Raw genomic sequence first — 20,675 nt, 5'->3', positions numbered from 1 at the left:
AAAAATAAAAAAAATAAAGAGATGTATGAAATGCTTCTTGTTCCAGCCCCTTTTTAGCGTGATTTCTACCAGATATGTCAAAGTTAAATTCTTATTTTGACTTTTTTTCTGATCACCTGCTGAGGAGCCAGCGAGGATGGGGATATGCTGAGAACCTCTGCTGGGTCAGGTGACCCTTTACAGTACTGCTGGTTCTGACAGGAGGGCTGCAGGCAGCAATCTGGATCCATACAGTCCGCCAGGCCGTCTAAATCAAAGAAACACATTCACATTCACAGTTATATTCATGTATGTAAGGATGGTGGGAAAGATACAGATGGATGAAGAAGAGATGGATGGAAGAAAGATAATATAGATAGAGGGATTATGAAGAAATGAGGGGTGATGGGAGGATCAGGAATAACAAACAGAACAGGACTATAGAGACGATGAAGAAATGCATTGATTACAGAAATTGAAGGTTCTTTTGTTGTGACAGTAGGACAGCTCTAGATGGCCTAGATGTGGAGATGGTCTCAATATGAACCAAAGTAACAATCTTAACCTTCTGTTATTTATTCATGAATTTAACTTTAAGCTGTAGAGGTTGATAGATGGTGAGGATGGGGAAATTAGTGATAGTGAGATGTGTTTTTTTAGGGCATCCTACACGGGAAAAGGCAGATATGGAGGGAATTGAGTGAAAAGGTTCTAGAAAAATTGCAGAATACACTTAAGAGGATGAAGTGATGTAAATCAAATAGAAAAAATAACAAAAATCTTCCTTTGTTCCTTGATTTTCTAATTAGAAGGAAAAGGAGGAATTGATGAATGATGGAAAAATGGAGCACTGTACAATAAATCTGTGGGCAGTGTGTGTTCATAAGCTTGCTTTCAGGAAGAATGAAGAAAGAGAGAAGGAGAGAAGGAAGGAGGATGGTGATGAGGAGGAGGGATGCAATGACAGAATAGGAGAGATTAGGGAAGGAAAGGAAGGATAAGGAAAAGAGGGGAAGGGGAGGGACAGATGGATGGATGGAGGGATGAAGGAGGTATGTAAGAGTGTGTAATAATACACTGGCTGCCATTTATCTCTGTTAGTTTATGAAAGCCAGGCGTACATCTGGTAAGCAGACACAAGGGACTACTGTTACACACACACACACACACACACACACACACACATACACACACACTCTCTCACTCTCTCTCCCTGACTCAGAGAGATTCTGATTCCCTGATTCTGTCACTTTTCCTTTTCTTCTTCATCTTCTGTCCTTTACTTCTCCACTGGGTATACTGCTCTGCTAAGCCCCTCCCCCCTCAGTGATTTTGTGATGAGTACATTTATAAAACTAAAGTATAATGAAAATTATACAGAGATCAGACTAGTGAATATATGTACACAATTATGTTCAATATGTAATGACACTCTCCTATCATTTTGTAGATGGATATACTCCATGCTTTTTGATTGGTTGGTTTTCATTTTGGGAAATGGGATTATCACGCTAGTGCTCAAATGTGATGCTAAACATGAGGCTAAACCTTGAAGATACAGAGGACAAAAAGAAGGTTGAACAAAAAAAGACTGTCTGACCTTGGCATAAGACACTAAATTCAGCTTTTTGGACTACATGTTATAAGCGCGATTATAGCCCAATCCGCAGACGTAGGGTATTCAGACCTGTCTGCCCTGAAAATGGATCATTTTATCCTGTGTTATGTGTCACAGTGAGCAACGATCAAGGCCACATCTGGGACGCGTCACAACCTCACAATAGAGAGTTATCTTTCTGCCTACAAAGTTATTTCTTTGTTAAAGGATTAACAGTTAACAGGGTTACATTTTGGATTAACGATGCCCATATATATTTGTATACTATGCCCAGGATGACAGAGTCCTGTTCTCCTTTAGTATTTTCATTCCTTAGTGCAAGTTGCATCAGAAATTTCCAGCATCTGCCACAAACCATCCAGTTTGCCCCTCAACACACACTTCACCTTCACTACTGCTGATCCTGGTTCAATTCAACACAATCTTTGTCCTATCCAGAATAACTTTTTACTACTTCCATGTCCTATTTGCGTCCTAAGTTTCAGCATTTGATTTTGATTTGTGCTGTTCCTGTTTCATAACTTTCCCTTTTTTCCACTCTGTCTGCCTTCTGAATGCTGCAGCTCATTTATTACAGTCCTTACTCAGACTGATGTTCAGCAGTCTTTTCACTTCATTGCCCCATCAAGGTTGATGCTGCATTTTCTGCATTCCTCTGGCAGCTGAGGCTCTTTAATAGACTAAGTTAATACCTGCTGCAGGTATAACACACAGAAATGTGAAGCTTTCATATTTACATGGTACTTATCATTCCTTTTTCGTTAGTCAAGAGCGGAGCCTTACAGATAATTGATTTTTAAAGCTAATGCCATCACAGATATTTAAAATTAGATTGAGATGTGCTGACCTTTATGTCGTTTTTTTTGCATAACACACAAACAGCTCTGAAGAGGACTGGGTCTGTATTTGAGAAATGGACTGAATTTGGACTGAAAGCCTCACAAATATTTCAATTAAATGTTCCTTTGATTTTTGTCTCTTATAAGAAAAAGAGAGTTCATTTTCTTGCGCCTGCTTTTCCCTTTTACAAATGCTGGTGTATTCATAACTCTACAACCATATAATTTGTGCCTGGCCTCTAATGTAAACCAGAGGATAATTTACCAAGTGATGGCAGACAATTTTTCCTTTGGACCGTACCATACAAAAATATAATGTTGTGGAATTATGGCTAAAGGTGTCAAAAATGTTGATACATTGACACTTTTTAATACCACATGACAGCCAAGTTTCTACTCAAAACTACTGTGGTAGTCAACAGACATAAAAAGAAAGTTAAGAGAGCAAGTACTGCTTAAGAAATCAAAGCAGTAAAACAGATACAAATAAGAATGAGGTTGTCACCCCCACACAACCTTGCACAAAATTCCTTGATTTAGCTTACATGCAGTTGTAGCAGTACTACATCCTGCCCAGGGTGTGGATCTCTCTGCTCTTCCCTCCATCACAGCAGCTCATGTACAGTTACCACAGCAGACCTTTCTCACTCAATGCTTGGCATATAGATGAGATTAGATGACTGCAGGCCATACAAAGTTAACCTTACACATTTTAAACCAAACACTGAACCACAAATGGATGACCAAGTAGTCGAATGTCTTGTTCTGTCTCTATCATTTGGATACTGGGCTAACAGTGTATGCAGATGACACTCACATTAGTTAAATATCTTGTTCTGAAGTATGGACGTCTGTTCCAAAAAGCCTCAGCGTGCAACTTGCTAATGTCTTTGCTATTATCTTTCTCTGTAGTCTCCCCATCTAAGCTCCTGGTTTGACAATCGGTCCCCGCCTAACCATCATATTCAGTGTCTTAACCCCATAGTCATCCATCCATCAGACAAGTACACCTGTTCCTCTATCTTCAAAGTCAACAAGTGTACATACCTCCTTCATTGTCTTTGCCATCGGTACAGAGTGTTTCCATGGCTACGTGACATCCAGCCCCTCTCCATCCTGATTGGCAGATGCAGTGCCAGCCGCTGGCTTCCAGGGTGCAGCGTCCATTGTTGTTGCAGAGGCCTGGACAACCCTCTGAGACAGGGGACAAAGACACAGTTAGAAAAGTTAGGGCAGGGTGAGTGGGTGGGAGGGGTCACAGCTGGCCGTCAGGAGGGAAATAGGCTTCAACCAATTCACAGGTGTGAAGGTAGTGGAGAATAGTTTTGTACTGAAGCTCTGAAAGATGAGAGGAGTCAATATTTTCTTTCTACACTGAGTGATTTAATGCCAAAACAACAACATGTTCAGTGTTTCCCTTTCAACTTGGAAAAGCCTCAGAAACAGAAGGAGAGCATCATGGGACATTAAATCTCCAGTGAACGTCAGAAACAGCTCGAGGTGATCTGGCAGCCTCTGCAGGCGTGAGGCAGGTTCACTGCAGGTTTCACACAGCTGAGGGAAATCCTCCTACACTATACTGATGCTCTCTCAGACAACACATTTGAAAATATCAGCATGAAAAACTTGGTTTTCTACAACTAAGTGTGGAGAAAAATAGTCACACGCTGATAGACATGATGTAGAAACGCTCATGGCCTCATTGCAGAAAAGACTGCCAAACTTTGACTACATTGTGTAGATATTATCGTTTTTACCCAAAAGGTGCATACTTTTAATAACCCCAAAGAGAAGGTTCAAGATTGGGTGCTTTTGGAAGGTCAAGGTCTTGTTCCCTGAATCAACTGATTATTACTTGGTCTTGTCTCAGTTTCACAAAAAGACTCAGGTTTCATCTATTGTCTAATATAGTACTGTTTTTCCATATAATGATAGGATTCACAGTTTTCTGCGTTCAGATGATTGCCATGTTCCATTTTGATAGTGTCCGTTCGAATATCTTGACTGGGTCTCACTATGCCTGGGTCCCTTGATGCAGTTGCAATCTCACAAATCTCTGTCTTAATACACTGTGGACCTTCTCATGGTTGTCTCCATTCAAGTCGACCTTGATCACAACACTACTGTGTGCATTTATAGATGAATAATGAAAGCCTTTTCCAATCAAACTCAAGAAGGTTGGGTCTTGTCCCACAATTGACCAGATAATTTTACTCTTTTTTGTCTCAGTGTCGGATCAACTAGTCTCAGGTTTCTATTCTAAAATCAGTCAACGATGGGGATACTGGTCTTAGTACTGATCCAATCTATTTATTCTCAGGCTGATGAAGACCACTAGTGCTGGCACTTAAATTCCATGTTCTGGGGTGTCATGAAATAAGGGGCTTGCACTGGTATGGTCTTAGTCTTTGCTGGAGCTGTTTCCCTCAGAGTCTTAGTCTTGTGCCAGTTTTGATGCACTCAGATCTTTGTCATAACTTAGCCTTGGTTCAGGTGGCTCACACTTGTGACTACTGTAGTATGTGTGTTTGTTAAGATTAGCTTGATTAAGATTCACTTCCTGTAACTTTTAATGAAAAGGCTGATTTCTAACAACTTGCACACCGTTAGGAGGACATCAAAGTTACTTCATTGCAGTTCAATTGATAATTTTTCTGTCCTAGCAAAGTCTGAACACTTTTTCAGAAGCTTTTCATTAGTTTCAAAGAAACACTCAACACTTGCTTTTTGGCATTACACTTAAACACAGTTCATGTCAGCAGCAAATCCTCACTGTCAGCAGCTTCAGTCCAAAATACCTTCAAAAAGAGTTAAAAAAGGACGCATTGGTTGAACCCTAACGTGCGTGACGGCCGTGAGTGATGAACCTTTCTCCTACAGATGGACTGACAGACTGAAAGACAGATCGATAGACAAATATATAATACAATACATTAACCCACATGTGAGAGAGACACAGACTGACAGACAGACAGACAGTCAGCCTCTGGTGAAATGCACTGATGTTGTAGTTTCACATGAACCGTGGCCAAAATGGCTTCAGTGTGCTGCAATTGGAAATCAGTCCAAGGGAATATTTTTCATCTTTATCAAAGAAACATATTTGTTCAAGATTAGATGATGAAAATAGGGGTACAAACAAAATAAAAAGAAAAACGTAAAGAAAAACAGTCCTAGAAAGATCAAATTTGTAACTTTTTCTACCAAAGCAAAGTCAAACCAAATCTTTTTCCAGCTCACAAAAGGTTGTAATGTCTCTTTAAGAAGTTTTTCTGCTTTAGGAATATCATTTCTTTGGTCTGCTGTGCTAGTCGGTGGAAAACAAACCAAATCACAGGTTGAATCCATGTGAAAACACAACAGGTAGACAGATACACAGTGCACAAAGTATAGGGAGGACAGGGTACTTTGGACTGCATGCCTCCGAAAGCTATACTTTCTGCCTCTGTTTGACATTCCCCGATCACAGAATAGACAATCAGATAGACCAATCAATAAACAGTGAGTATCAGACCCAAGCAAAGCCCAGTTGGAGAGACAGAACAAGGGATGAATGTAAAGATGGAAAATAGAGAAATACAGGAAAGTGGAGATAGACAGAGGATAGGGGTACAGCAGCTGGCTAAAGTTACACAAACAGATATATCAGGCTTGTAGATGCAAGACAAAACATGTAGTTGTGCATTTGTGTAATTGTGTATCTTTGTCTGTGGGGTGTGTGTTTTGTGTGAGAGCCAGAGACAGGGTTGATGTGACCAGAAAAACGAATCAAAAACTGAGATTGCAGAAACGACAGAATGTACAGAGGTACAACAAAAGATGACAATAAAAAAACAGTTATACTGAGCATTTGTAAAGACTGAAAATAAAAAAAAGGAATAGACAGGAGAAGTGAAGTGGAATGGCATAAATCAGAATCAAAAGAAGTCAACAAAGCAGAGTGTGAAGTGGTTGTATTTTGGGACAGAAAGGCCTTTATTGAGTCTTTGGCATGAATTACCTTTATATCCTGAGAATAGGAGAGGGCACGAGGGAGAGAGGAGGGAAAATTAGGGAAAAAAAGTAAATCGAAACAAAAGCAGCACTGCCAAATATACTCTCTGTGATGGACAGATGGAAATGGCAGCCAAAGGAAGAGGAGGAGAGGAAGAAAGAGCTGGGATCAAGGGAGTGCAATAACACTGCAGGAGAACCTCAACAGGGTAAAAATGAGCAATTCATTCAAATCTGTCTTCATTCACATTTAAATTACACATCAGGGGAGGAGGGACAAAAAGCAACAGATACAGGGATGAAACAAGAAAAGAGTTGCACAAAAATATTTTTAGTATCAACCAAAGAGATCCTGAAAACAAATTATCAACCCAAATAGTCAGTGATTTTTCAGTCAATACCACCAAGTCCCCAGGCGCCTGCTCTGAGAACCTCTTCTGATCTTCTTCTAAAGTTAGAGTATGTATGTTTTGGGACATATTTAGTTGACTGCCAAATCGCTCAGTTGGACATGCTGTTGGTTGCTTAGTCTGATCTTCGGTCCTGTGGTAAAAAAGGTTTAAACTGGATCAGAATAATTCTCGCAAATCCACTTTTTTTCTTTCCAGGATCAGGTAATCCTGTTTCCTTTTGTCTTGTTTTTACAAGAAAAATTGATAGGTTAACCTGATCCAGATACAGAGATTACCAGAGCTCTAAAAGGAACTTTGCAACATATTTTTTTTCTCCACAGGGGGCGCCACAATCTACACAAATTAACATAGCCTCATTATATATTTGATGCTTGATATTGATGCCATTTGGTAAAATACTTTTATCAGAGCCTTATTTTTTTACAACCCAAATGTCTACTTTATCCAACTGTTTCGAGTATCAACACATTTGTAAACATGAGGTTTTGTTACTTTTTCTTAATAACCTTTTATTCCTGTAATCCAGCCTGAATCCAGCCCTCTGCTGGGATCAGGATAATCCTTCAATTTTATTCAGAGTCATCCCGATCCTCCCCAGTCAGCACCAACCAGGATTTTAACGATCAAAACAGGGTAACATTTGGTTGAATGTTGAATTGTTTTTCAACCATCTAACATAAGGTGACAACGTCAATATGTCCCAAAAAACTGTTGCTATATATTGAAAAATAATTTGTTCTAGAGGTGAAAGGAGGACAGAAAATGTTTAGTGGGAGATTATTTTTAAATGTTATTCTCCAGTGGAAATTGAAATCACATCTGTGCAAAGACGTGATTTCAATTAACTTTATTTTTCATGCAAATCATAAACACAGTACTTCACGGGCAGCGTGATGTTAACCAAAAGGTTCAAAGACATCGTAAAGAAAGCAATTGGATACATTTCCCACAAAAGACAGTAAGGAACTGCACCGCACAGACTCTGAAGCTCTGAATGCACTGGTAGGAAATCATTGGATGCTGACATAGCCATGCTGTAGTACTTTGATACCTAATGTCTCCACCACAAAAGTTAGTGAATGGTGTGGAGTGGGAGCTGCAATGCTAGAGATCACAGATATGATTCCAATTCCATGACTGTTAAGTTTTCTGTAGGTGAATGTAATACGTTGTATTGATCTTAGTTACAAAACTTGGGAAGTGACTTGAAAACCAATGTTTGAACGTGTGTGAAACCTTCAACAAAATACAACAAATAAGGAAAATAAAGAAGCTACAAGTGTCTTTTACCAACCCCTTTGAATGCAGCTTTCTTCAGTGAACAATGTAAAGAAGAAGCAATTCATAATCCATGATCATTTCGCTGTTGGTGCTCAATCCTGCAATGCCTCTGAGGATACATGCTGCAGCTCGATATCTATAATATACTGTACTATTTAATGCTGCACAGAAGGAGGCTAAAAAAACAGCTGAATTAATTCAACACTGGTGCAATGTGAATCGGCCTTGTTGTTGTGAAAAGACTTGCGATTGCATGAGTCTAATAAAATAACTTTAGTATGAACACCAACTGTGTGACACACATTATATTTCTGTTATTTTTTTCCCACAGGATGGAGCATAAAGACATAAACAGGGGCAGCAGAGGATGCAGCTTTGCCTGGGCGTGTCAGCTAAAAGTTTTAATACGTCTTGACTCTATTGACTGCCTCAATTATAAGAATGTCAAATATTGTAAGGTGAAACATATCTTTAAGGTATCTTTAACAATAACAGTCAAGAATGTTTTGGAAAACTAAAGGAGTTTTCTCCCTGTTCTTTATGCTTCATTTCTCCTTTCCTGTGATGCAGCTATGACAGACTTCTGCAAAGAGACAACAAAGGGAGGCTGTCTCTGTGCTCTCCTGATAGAGCTCCACAGAAAATCTTGACACAGGCTGGCAATATGTGTCACATGTCTAGCATGTTATCACTCCTGAATTAAATCATATGCAGCTGCTTGATCAGCCCTGGAAAAATACAACAATACAGGTATTTCTTAAATGTCAGTTTTGCACATGCATGGCTTCAAAGTCAAGTTAGTAAACGTCTGCTTCAACCTTAAAATAAAACATGCAAAGACATTTATTTCATCAACAATAGAATGCAGTGTAAAATGGTCACAATGTTGTAATTTGTTTCAACAGAATGATCTGGTTAGGTAAAGGAAAAAAAGATAATGGGTCTAATAATGAAAAGTACCAGCAAAGTAAACTAGGAATGGATTGTGGCCGCGAATAGCACCAAGAATTGCGCATCACATGACCCGGCTATCTGCTCTTTCTCAAAGTCTAATTCACAAAGCATATTGTCTTAACCATGTTCAACCTCAAACACGCCCATACTGTATATTTCGGCAGCACTGCACAGTTTGCTCTTGTTTTGCGTCTCATTGTGGAGATGAGCTGTCAGCATCTCCAATACCTGGAGCGAGTCGGATAGAGCAGCTCGTTCAAACGAAAAATACTACGTGTGTAACGTCTCAAGACAGTCTCAACATGTATGGAAAAGTTTAAGCCGGGCATCTCTTATTGATACTGAGACCACTAACTTTAAGCAGATGGTACAATTTTCAGTCTAACTGTGCATGGCTGGTGTTTTGAACTAGTTGATTTGTGTAATGAGGCTCATTTGCAAAGAAAGGGGCCAGTTTTGCTCCAAATGATTGCTTGATGGCTCATTCGAATATGTGCAAACACCAGCACACAGAGCGATTAATGCTCTGCAGTTTGTGGAGCATTCAACTCTTTGTGTGAGCTTTGTGAATTAGACAATAACTTTTTGTCTCATTTGCAAGTGTTAAGCAGGCACAAAAGCTGCAAAATCCTTCAGTGAATCAGGCCCTCTGTGTTTGTACTTTAACTTTTAAAATGCTTCATTATCAATTAAATTATATTATGTGACAAACCTTAGGAGTGTTTGGCTGAAGCAATTTATAAAAAGGGGGTAAACAAGACAGGATTTTTTTTACTTTCCATGGCTAAAATATGAACTACTAATGTGTTCCAGGGTTTTTCAATAAGTTTAGGATGAAAAATTGGTCAGTTTGGTTGATGACAACCAATGAACAAACTTAAACCAACCTCAGAGGACAATGAAAAATATATGGGAAGAAGAAACATTAAAAGTCTTTATAAAAACAACCAAATAGAATTGCTTGATGAGGATATAAAATCAATTGTAATAATAAATTGCTATGGTACATTTTGTAAATTGATATAAAAATAAAAAGCCCTCAAAATGTTCAAAGCCACAGTAATGATGCTTAATGGCAAAATGATAGAGGGAAGGAGAGGAAAAAACAACAGCAGATATCCAAAACTTTTCAAAAAAAATAAACATAAATAAAATTACAGCCACCGTCAGATTCAGCCACAGCTTCACAATACAGTAAGAAAAAAAAAGCAAATAATGAAGGGAGGAAGAGGAAAAGCTGGTGATGAGGAGGAGAAGAGAAAAAGAGTACAGTACCTTTGACTCTAATGTCCGGATTGTGAGCTTTAGGACAGGAAGAAAATACAGAAAAAAAGGTAGAAACAAAGAGATGTTTAGTCCAGGCAGAAACTGTGATTCACCAGGTAAGTTGAGTAAATAAAGAAAAAACAATCGCACACAAGGATTTTAAATCAAACAGAGACAGGAAAGAGAAGATCTGAACCATTCATCGGTTTCAGGCTGCAACATCAAGCCAAAACAGTTTCAAATCCAATTTCTTGTTAACCACAGGATTGCTGTGGCTTTCATGCGGCTCTTTCCATTCTGAAATATAAAACATCCAAATAATGATTGGAAACGACTCTGCAGTGAGGTCAGATTTCCAGCAGACTCGAACACAAGACGTTCATGTGATGTTTAGAGACAGAAGAAGAAAAAAAAGTGAGTGTGTATGAATCCTCTCCTCCTGAACAACAGGGTATTTGTTGGCTAAGCACTTTAACTGGATTCCTCCTCATCTAGCTGTTGTTCTACTCTCAGCATCCTCTCCATGTGTGTGTGTACGTGTTGGTGAGTGTGTGTCTAACCGACAATCACTGGAGCCAATTTGCCGCTCTTTCCCAGCGATACTGTAGCTGTCTGTCTGTTTGACAACAAATAGCTTTTTAAGTGAGGGGTTTGGTGGAGAGCTGGAGACGCCACAAAGGCCCCTGTTTCCCTGTTTGACTATCACAACACAACGGGACAAGGTTTCTCCACTCGCCACAGATACTCTGTGAAAAAAACACAACTCCACCGTCAGAGCTGCAAATAACAAGTCAAATATGGAAAGATAGTTTTCTGATGCATCAACAGCAGACAGGAGTGCTGCTTCAGTGGTTTGATCTGTTTCTTAAATGACAAAACTGCGCGGCTACACATGCAAGATGTATGTTTGTGTATTTGAATGAATGCAGATATATTTACTGTCAAGTGTATGTTTGTTTACATATAGCCAGTGGACAATTACACTTTCTTTTTTTTTTTGCAGTAATCTGGCAGGCTAATGATAATGAAACCATCAGTTTAGAAGACCATGACTTGATTATAAAATCTTGTCAGCTCAATCCCTGCTTTAGTTTTCAATTTCAATTTGTTTGTTAGTTTTTAGCTGCGCTGTTGTACAGTGCAGGAAAACAGGTAACACAAAGGGTTGATATTACACAAGGATGTTTGTTCTCTCAAAATCAAATAAACTTGAAAACCCTGAAGCTAGCAGTCACAAGTTTATAATCAGCGTTAGTTTTGTCTGGAGGGGCTGCAGGCTGAGCTGCTGCTCATTGGTTTGTTGGTGGTTGTCTCACTTGTATTAGTGAAGATTCCATCAGTGTGAACTGTTCTGAAGCTTTATTTTATTTTCCACAGCAGTGTCTTTCTTTCCCAAACAAATGGACCTAGCCATTAAAACTTGTATATACACTTAAAAAAGAAGTTTCATATTCAAACCAGTGTTTCCTTAGTATTTTGTTAAATGTCTAAGGGGGCTGCAAACCAAGCTGCAATCTCCAGTCTAAAATGATTAAGCCAATGCAGGAATATTAAAAACTGCAGTTCATATGCATCCACATGAGCTTGGCTACAGAAGTAGCCAGTCAATGTTTTTTATTTAATTTTTATTTTTTTATTTTAATTATTTTCAACATTGTAGATTAATACTGAAGATATCAAAACAATTAAATAATCTGGTTTTGCCATAATATGGATTACAACAGTAGTCAAATATAACTATCCATTGTGTACTAACCCTCCCTCTGAACAACACAACTGATGGTCTCAAACACATTAAGAACACACGTAAGTCAACAAATTAACTCTTTACAAGGCTCATGTTAATTAGAAACCATTCCAGGAGACCACTTCATGAAGCAGACTGAGAGAATACCAAGAGTGTGCAAAGCTGTCATGAAGGAAAAAGGAGCCTACCTTACAAAAACTAAAATATAAACATATTCTGGTTTGTTTAACACTTTTTTGTGAATTAATAATTCCATATATTATGTTATTTCATAGTTTTGATGTATTTGGTATTTATCTACAGTGTTTCAAATAATTAAAAATAAATACGAACCCTTGAATGGGAAGGTGTTTCCAAACTTTTGACTGGTAGTGTATGCCTCAACTCCGCCTCTTTGCCTCTTGCTAGACTGAATATATGGTAACGCCAACAATAGGCTTCAAAACTCCACTTCAGAAACAAATAGAGGCGTCACAGGAACTAGGTCCATGTAATATGCAGTCTATGGTGTGAACCGAGCTGCACTAACTTTAGCTTACAATCTTTCTGGAATCCTTCATATGGCAATGGGATGAAGTTGAAACTGAGGGGAATGTAACTTTAAAAACTAAGAACTTGAAATGTGTTTATTGTCTTTCTAGGCAACTGTCAAAACACCTGTCCTAGAGGTAGCACATGATACTAATGGACGATCTGATGAGGATTTGGAAACAATAAGTTAAAGCTTTCAATGAACACATTGGATGGTGCAAAAAATACAAAGCAACAACCTAATAACAATGAATTCATGTCTCATACCTTCTGTCTGTATTCAAGCATTTCAAGCCATCTTATTAAGTTTATGTGACAGGCATTGCTCACAATATTGTTCTCACAGAGAATAATCACCTCACTCTACAGGTTGGCTCACCTATTCAGAGCCTTTTTCTGTGTGTTTCAGCTCACTGTTATGTTACATCCAGTTTTTCTGTGTGTAGCTTGTCATGATTTATGTTGCAGACTGACAGCTCTTGGGGAGGCAGTTTCTGCTCTTCCGTGTCTTTCGATCCTTCAATTATTCACACACCTGTGCTTGCTCCTCATCTACCCCTGAATCTACCATCAGCCTGCCTGGTTAATTCTCTTTTTCAACAGATTGTCTGTTTTCCTTACAAGTTAATCCCTCTGCAGGTTATTCCATGTTTGGACTTCACCTTGTTGAGGATTTTTACATGTTGTATAACTGTGTACAACTGTGTATCAATGCCTGGTTTACTCAGGAAACACAAGTCTTTTTTATAGTTTTACCTTGTGTATTCCGTTTGTCTCTGCATTCAGACCCTCTGATCTGACCACTACTGTTACACGTTCTTGTCTTACAACCACAACTTTCCCATTTGGGTTCAGTCCCACTTCTATTACAAGCAGCAGAAGTGTTTTCACTTGATTAAAGAGGCTTTGGAAGTGATTACGGACAGGAATGACCTGATGAGATTGAGCCTTTTGCAATGTGGGTAACTGATACAGACGATTATTTCCTAATAGGCTGTAATAGTATTTCCTGGAACGATGGCCAACCATGAGTGACTCTGAAAGACATTTCTGGTTTTAACAACCTGGATCTCATTTCCACTAGTGTTACTATTGTCCCTCCGGTTTATACTGAAAACAGTGAAAACAGCGAAAACAGCACAAACAAAGACATCCATTTAATGAACAGAAGAATTTTCCTCTAATGTTTCTCTGTTCACAGCCCTGAAGGAAATAGTTGGCAAAATGTTCATGTCTGAATACGATTTTCTGGACCCAGAATTGGTTTCACTTTAGAATTTGATACCAACAAGAAGGAGTGGTTGAACAATCGCATTTGGAAAAATAAATTCACATGGTGTAAAAGAAACATGTTTGTGAAGAATGTCTTATTCACACTTTCATGTTCCCTTCCCACATTGAGTGTGTGTGTGTGTGTGTGTGTGTGTGTGTGTGTGTGTGTGTGTGTGTGTGTGTGTGTGTGTGTGTGTGTGTGTGTGTGTGTGTGTGTGTGTGTGTGTGTGTGTGTGTGTGTGTGTGTGTGTGTGTGAAAACCACTCACCGATATTGCAGTGCTCTCCAGTCCATCCCTGGTCACACTCACACTTGCCCTCCTTGCACACTCCGTTCTTGCTGCACATCGGGTGACAGGCCTTCTGGTCACACAATGTTCCCGTCCAGCCTTCCTCGCACCGACACACACCGCCGTAACAGACGCCGTGGCTGCCACAGTTCACCTCGCACACCTCTGCGGAGGAGAACGACAAACATGAAGACACAAATACGGAAGCTTGAATGTCTTTCCACAACACGATTTAAAAAGTGTGATTTAAGAAACTTAAAACAAGTATAATTAGAACAAACAATACAAACTGTAAAGATGCATAATGTGAAATGTGAGTCACAATGTTGTCAGGATCAAAACAACTCACTTTACATTTCAGCTGAGCCCCTGTCGCTGATGGGCAAGTAAATAAATATGAAAAAAACTCTCCCCTTTAATCTAAATCAAACATGTTTTCATGCAGAGAAGTGAGAGAAGAAATGGATGCAGACAGATCATAGAGGAGAAAAAAGCTGTATTCATGGGTTGTACATTCTGTGTTAAGTCTTTTATTCCGTCGTCAAGCAGAATACAAACATATATGACAGGAAGATTGCCTCTATCCTCTTTTATCACCTCAAAACGTCTGCAGGTATGAGGACTGTTTGAGAACACGCTGCACAACACCTCCAACGCGTTGTAATAACAAAAGAAAAACTTAGTGACGATATAATGAAGTGTACAAGCTCCTACATTGTACAAATGATCATCAGAACTGGCAATGAAAGAAGGTAGCCTAGAGGAACACAACATAAGTTCAAGGTGTGGACTTGGTCTCCAAAGTCCCCAGATCTCAATGCAATCACGCATCTTTTGGATGTGATGGAAATCCAAGTCAGATCCATGGAGGCCCCATGTCAGGACTCAAAGGATCTGCTGCCAGATGCCAAAGCAAACCTTGAAAGGTCTGGTGTCTCATCAGGTCAGGACGGATTTTGCCCCTGGCCAAAGAGAGGGGGGGACTGCACAATATTAGGCAGGTGGTCATAATGTTATGCTGGAAGGTGAATGTTTGCACTTTGCAGATTTTTAGCCATATGTTGACACACACCCCAACTTGAGCATTAAAGCAACCATTACTGCCAATGAGTTAAAAATGTTCAATATTACCTAGTGCAGTGTGTTGAGGACAGATATTTAATTGCAATAATCTAGGGGTGCTGGTGGCCCTAGCGGTCACATACAGAGGCTATAGTCCTTGTTGCAGAGGTCGCCGGCTCGAATCCCGGCCGCGACCATCTCCTGCATGTCTTCCCCTGCTCTCTACTCCCCAGATTTCCTGTCTCTCTTCAGCTGTCCTATCAAATAAAGGTAAAACCCCCAAAATATAACTTTAATTACAAGAATCTTTAAAAACAGACAAGAGCACTCTTGTTGCATTATTTTCACAGTAAAAAAAGGTTTGAATCAGCAGTGTAGTTCTTATATTGCACTCATAATCCACAAACCATGTATGCAGATCAGCCTTCATGATCCAACAAAGTTTTACATCAGGTCATCACAGAAGTTGGTTGCCTTATTAGGCCGGCTATGGTTCCACTTTCTCTGCTCTAAGTCGACGTAACTGTTTTTTTTTTTTTTATCGTCATTATCATCATTCACTGATTTTAAAGGCTAATTAAGGTGAATAAGACCACATGTAAATTGGCCTTGAAGCAGAGAAGTCATATGTAAAGTTTGTATTAAAAAAAATTGCTCTCTAGATTAATATTGTGCATTGACATTGACAGCCCTAGTTTTAACATCACTTCAAAGCTGGTGCAGCCTCAAGACTGTTTCTGGTTTGTTTGTTAACTGATGATGAAATAACGGCTAATGTTGAGAATCCAAACAAAGTTAGCTCTGTATAGATTCAGCAAACATTATGTGATTTTTTTTGTGATTTCAGATACCAGCAAGAGCCAAGAGATAATCCAACTAGATGCATCATAAATCATCACTCTGTCAAAACTGTGTGTTCCTTCATGACATCACTCTATGACAAATGCATTACAGTTATCAATCAGTAAATATTTATAATTAGAGTAATACATTATGCTCATGCTGCATTGAATATGCACTATACTGAGCAGCTCTGTAGGAAGCAGTGGAGCGGTCGAGTGTGTGCAGTTCTGATAGAAGTGATTGTCCTCTAAACATAATGACCTGTCCACACTGTTTAATGAGATATAAATTAAAAAATCAATTAACAGCCGGAGACCAAAAGTCTGTCCCTAATTCACCTGGACCTGTAATTTATGTGTGTGTGTGCGTTTGTGTGTGTGTGTGTGGTGTGTGTATGTGTGAACGTGTCCTGTATTGAACTCTGATCCTCCAGAGCCTTCTGTTGTGTGCTGTGTTTTGTAAAAAGTGGTGCGGCATATACTCTAATAAATATGATGCATTTATGATTTAAAATAATATGTCATTTACCTCCCATCACACAGGCTTAACAGTGTTTAAAGGGCAGTGTTTTGCCTCAGGTTGTGTTTTGCAGTATAATAAATTAGGTAGGAAAAGGAGCATTCATTTCAGTGTTGTAGTTCTGTTTATAACAATTGATCCTTTGTTTCTTGAATCGATCTTCTTTCCTGCACAAACTCAATATGTCCTGAACTGATTGTTTTCATTGGCGTTGGCTCGATAAGAATGAAGATCTATACTGCAGAGTTTCAACACAGTGTTACTGTTTTGCTCCCAGCTTTCTAAAACCTTACAGCACTGTTTGAGAAGACCATGAAACCCATAGACCTAGACATGCTCGGTCATTTCTCCTACGAGTGCGGACACAGACACAAACACAGCCAAAGATGAGAGTGAAGAAATACCCAAGTCGGGGAGAATAACTTTTACATGCTCTTAAAATAGGCAGAGAAACTTAGTCTCACAAGTTCTGTAGATAATTCAGCTATCTCTCAACAACCTCATGAACAACAAGAGATGCTAACGTTCTTACAGAAAAGAAAGAAGACCATTAAGAAACAAGTCCAGATAAAGGGAGCAGACGTTTTTTTTAGCCCCTCTGAGTTTGGTGTTTGGACTTACTCCCAAAAATTGCAACTCATCCTGGACCTGATTTGGACTTGTGCATATTCATTTGTTTTTACTCTTTGTGAATCAAAATGAGGAGATGATTGTCTTTTATCTCATCACTGCATAACCCTTTGCCTCTAGTATGTGAGCTGCCATGCTCAACAGACAACCACGGCAAGCACATCACACGCAAACTCCTACATTGCAATGTTTTCACACATACTGTACCGCTGTAAAAGAGGAGAGGTGTAGACGTGTGTATAACCTTACCTAATACTACTATAGAACATCACTTAATATAAACCGAGTAAGTATTTCAACATCTCCACTTGACAGAACCTGCTTGCATGTGCTGGATTGATTTTGCTATGGCTAAAAACTGTTTATCATAATTAATCAAACCATAAGAGACTGGGACATACTGCTGCCTCAAAGACTTGAGACTAGACGAGGACTCAAAAAAGGGACTTATCACCATCTCTCAACATACTCTGAATGTGAGCTAAGTGTTATGACGGTGTTGCATCAGATTAGCATATTATCCCAGCCTCATGTTACATATGTGTTTTATCTGTCTGCAAGTACAAAAGGTGTGTGTGTTTTGTGTGCCTGTAATTAAGTTTAAATTTCTCAAGTGTGTGTTTGCGTTTTAGAGGGAAAGTGTCCTTAATTGGATGTGTGTTTGATGGTTTTGACAAGACAATGCGCTGCACAAGAGCCCAAAGCAACTAAAATAGAAGTGAGAACACACACACACGCGCGCACACACACCACTCCTTCCCTCTCGTCTTTGTTTTTATGTCGAGCCATCTGTTACTGATCTGCATTTCTCCACCTTTTTTTTTTCATCGGCGCTGTCACTTGTCATACCCCCCCCTCTCTCTGTCATCATACTCCCTCCCTTCCACTGCACCACAAACACTGGTATTTGTTAACACCAAAAATTACAAATGCAAACAAAAAAACTCTCTCCTATGGACACGATGTAAATTATGACTTATGTCTGTCAGGAGCTGGGACAGAAATAACTTGATATTGTCTTACTGAACTGGAAAAACCCTGTACAGATGAGGTCAGGGTGGAGGAATAGGTCAACAATGGCTGCTGAGTTTTAATGTTTCCTGCTGATCAGTTTGGGTTTCTTCGACCATGACCACAACTTTTGCCTGACCTGAAACAGGCAGCTCTTCTTCCTGCAGCTAACCAAACATTATCATTAGCAGTGGCAGCTTCAGATTAAAGCTGTGTTTAAGAAGCGGAGGAAGCCTCTTGTTTTTAAGTGTAGCCAATGTAGGAGTGCCCGAGGCCTGCATTTAAGTCAGGAAAACCCTAACGAGTCAGCTGTCCCAATCTTCGTTTCAAGCAAGCTGTGACCTCCAGGGATAGAAAATGAAGCCAATGCTGTAGTGCCAACAACTGCAGTTCCTCAAGTGTCTACTTGAGCTGTCTCCAGAAGTGAGTCAATTCACATAGAGCTCCATGTTAAATGTCCAACTTTACAGCAGAAATAACCATGTTGTAGTCTCTGTACCTCATTACTCTATTCATGATAAATGTATGGGATTAATTTCATGGAACTCAACTGTTTAAATTACATAACCTTTAAAAGTTATTTATAGTTAGGGGTTGGCCTATTTAAGTGGCAGGTGGATGCTTCTATTTGATAGATATTTTAAGCAAAATTGAAAAAAAAATTTCAGTCTGATTTGTCGTCATTTAAAGTGTCTGTGCTCAAGCTATTAATAAATTACATTCTAGTATTATTTATTGATATTTTGCACTTATTTGTAGCCAATTTGGCAGGCCTGCTTTGTTAGCATTTTCATTGTTTGTAATACATTTAATTGCCAGTGCATGGGAGTCAGGAGTACTGTTGGCTTTTTTTTTGGCGAGATTACAATGAATGACAGAAGACTGGTTATTTTTAAGAAACACTGTACATTTTGTTCCCACCATTAACGGAAATTCAGGTGAGAAAGCAACAAGTGTGCTACTGTTCACAAGCTCCTAAGGTGTTGGTTGTCTGATAAACAAAACTAGTCAGCTACAACAAATTGAATCTTAGATTTTTTTGGAAACATGAGTCAGCTGGTTCAATCACAAGCTAGTGAGGGCTGACACTCCATGGTTTATATAAGAAACCAATGGAAACATAATGGTGTTAATTTCCATTAACTTATGCAGTTTAAAGCCTGAGTTATACTTCAATCAATCATATCATACACACATTGTAGGTTCGTGTAGACCTGTAATTATACAGAAGCTAGAGTAGCCTTTATATCACCTCCTCAAAAATGTAGCAACACCTGGAATAACTAGACTCACGCTGCTTTGATAGACACAGAGAATACATGAGAACAAAGCATACAAACCCAACAGCAAAAGAGCTTGAACAACAGTTTAACCTCATCACTTCATAACATGCTCAGATTCAATCTCAGCGTTGACTGTGCACAGCAAGCAGTATCAGTAGCAGCACTGCTAACTGGCATAATAACTGGCATAGAAACCACACTGCTAACTGTGACAGGATTTAAAATAGGTAACTTTTGATCAACAAGCCACTTCCACATTTAACTTACCAGTTTTTTGTTTTATGTTTTTTACAATAAGTATCTTCAACTTATTTCAAGAAACTTGTCTTTGTGCACTGGAGAATGATTTTAATCATTACATAGTAATAAAATCTGTATTTTGGCTTTATTAACTTTAAAAAAGATGAATTTCCAGACTAATTTGGGAGTGTAACTTTCTTTTTTTTTTTTTTTTTTTTCTTTAATTTGGACTGACACAGTAACAATACAATTTCTTTGGCATTGAACACCTCAGAATCAAGGTCTTTCTTTAGTCCGCTTAAAATATTCTCCATCGTATAATCACCACTTCCCTGGAATTTGGGAGAAAGTGAGTGTAACGCAGTTCAACGCTCACATATAGTATACTCTAAAAAAAAAAGAAGAATCGTTTCTGTCTGAGTCATAAACTTTTAAAACTTGCATCAAAATGCTGACTGCATGCTGCTCTCTCGCCATGGAAAGTTCCTTGTCTTGGAAATAGATGGACTTATCTTCTTATCACAGAACTTAAATCTGCAGCCTCTCTGAGCTGTCTTCATGCTGTCCGCTCGGTTGCTCTCTGACTCCTTCCTCTGTCAGGAGATCTGCTCTCCTGTTTGCAGCTTCTACCGACCACTGCTGCGGCCGTCTAACACGCTGTTAGTAATCTGGAGACATAAAACTTCTATTTTAGTTTCTCTTCATTGGCCGCCGGTCAGTTAAAGAATTGATTTGCAGGATTTACTGAAGTCTTAATGTGTTTTATAGCCCGTGGCTAGGTCACTGACCTTGTGCCTCTTCACAGTAGTTCAGTGTGAGCTCCTCCGGCGAGGTTTTGCCGTCCGTTTCAAACGACTGCTAACTCTTAAGTGAACATGTTTTTGCCGTCAGGGTATCAGAGCTGT

The 20,675-nt window shown here is 39.1% G+C and overlaps 1 protein-coding gene across 1 annotated transcript in view; it reads right to left on the bottom strand.

The window, feature by feature from the left end:
* Nucleotides 1–20,675, bottom strand: part of tenm3 (teneurin transmembrane protein 3) — a 517,897-nt gene that overhangs the window by 73,491 nt on the left and 423,731 nt on the right. Inside the window, 3 exon segments of the mRNA XM_034688142.1 lie at nucleotides 117–247; nucleotides 3,484–3,630; nucleotides 14,162–14,347. Of these exon segments, the coding sequence (XP_034544033.1) occupies nucleotides 117–247; nucleotides 3,484–3,630; nucleotides 14,162–14,347 (464 nt within the window).

Source organism: Notolabrus celidotus, chromosome 7, assembly GCF_009762535.1.
Source record: "Notolabrus celidotus isolate fNotCel1 chromosome 7, fNotCel1.pri, whole genome shotgun sequence".
Classification (NCBI taxonomy): domain Eukaryota; kingdom Metazoa; phylum Chordata; class Actinopteri; order Labriformes; family Labridae; genus Notolabrus; species Notolabrus celidotus.
This window is presented reverse-complemented; position numbering and strand designations above follow the sequence as displayed.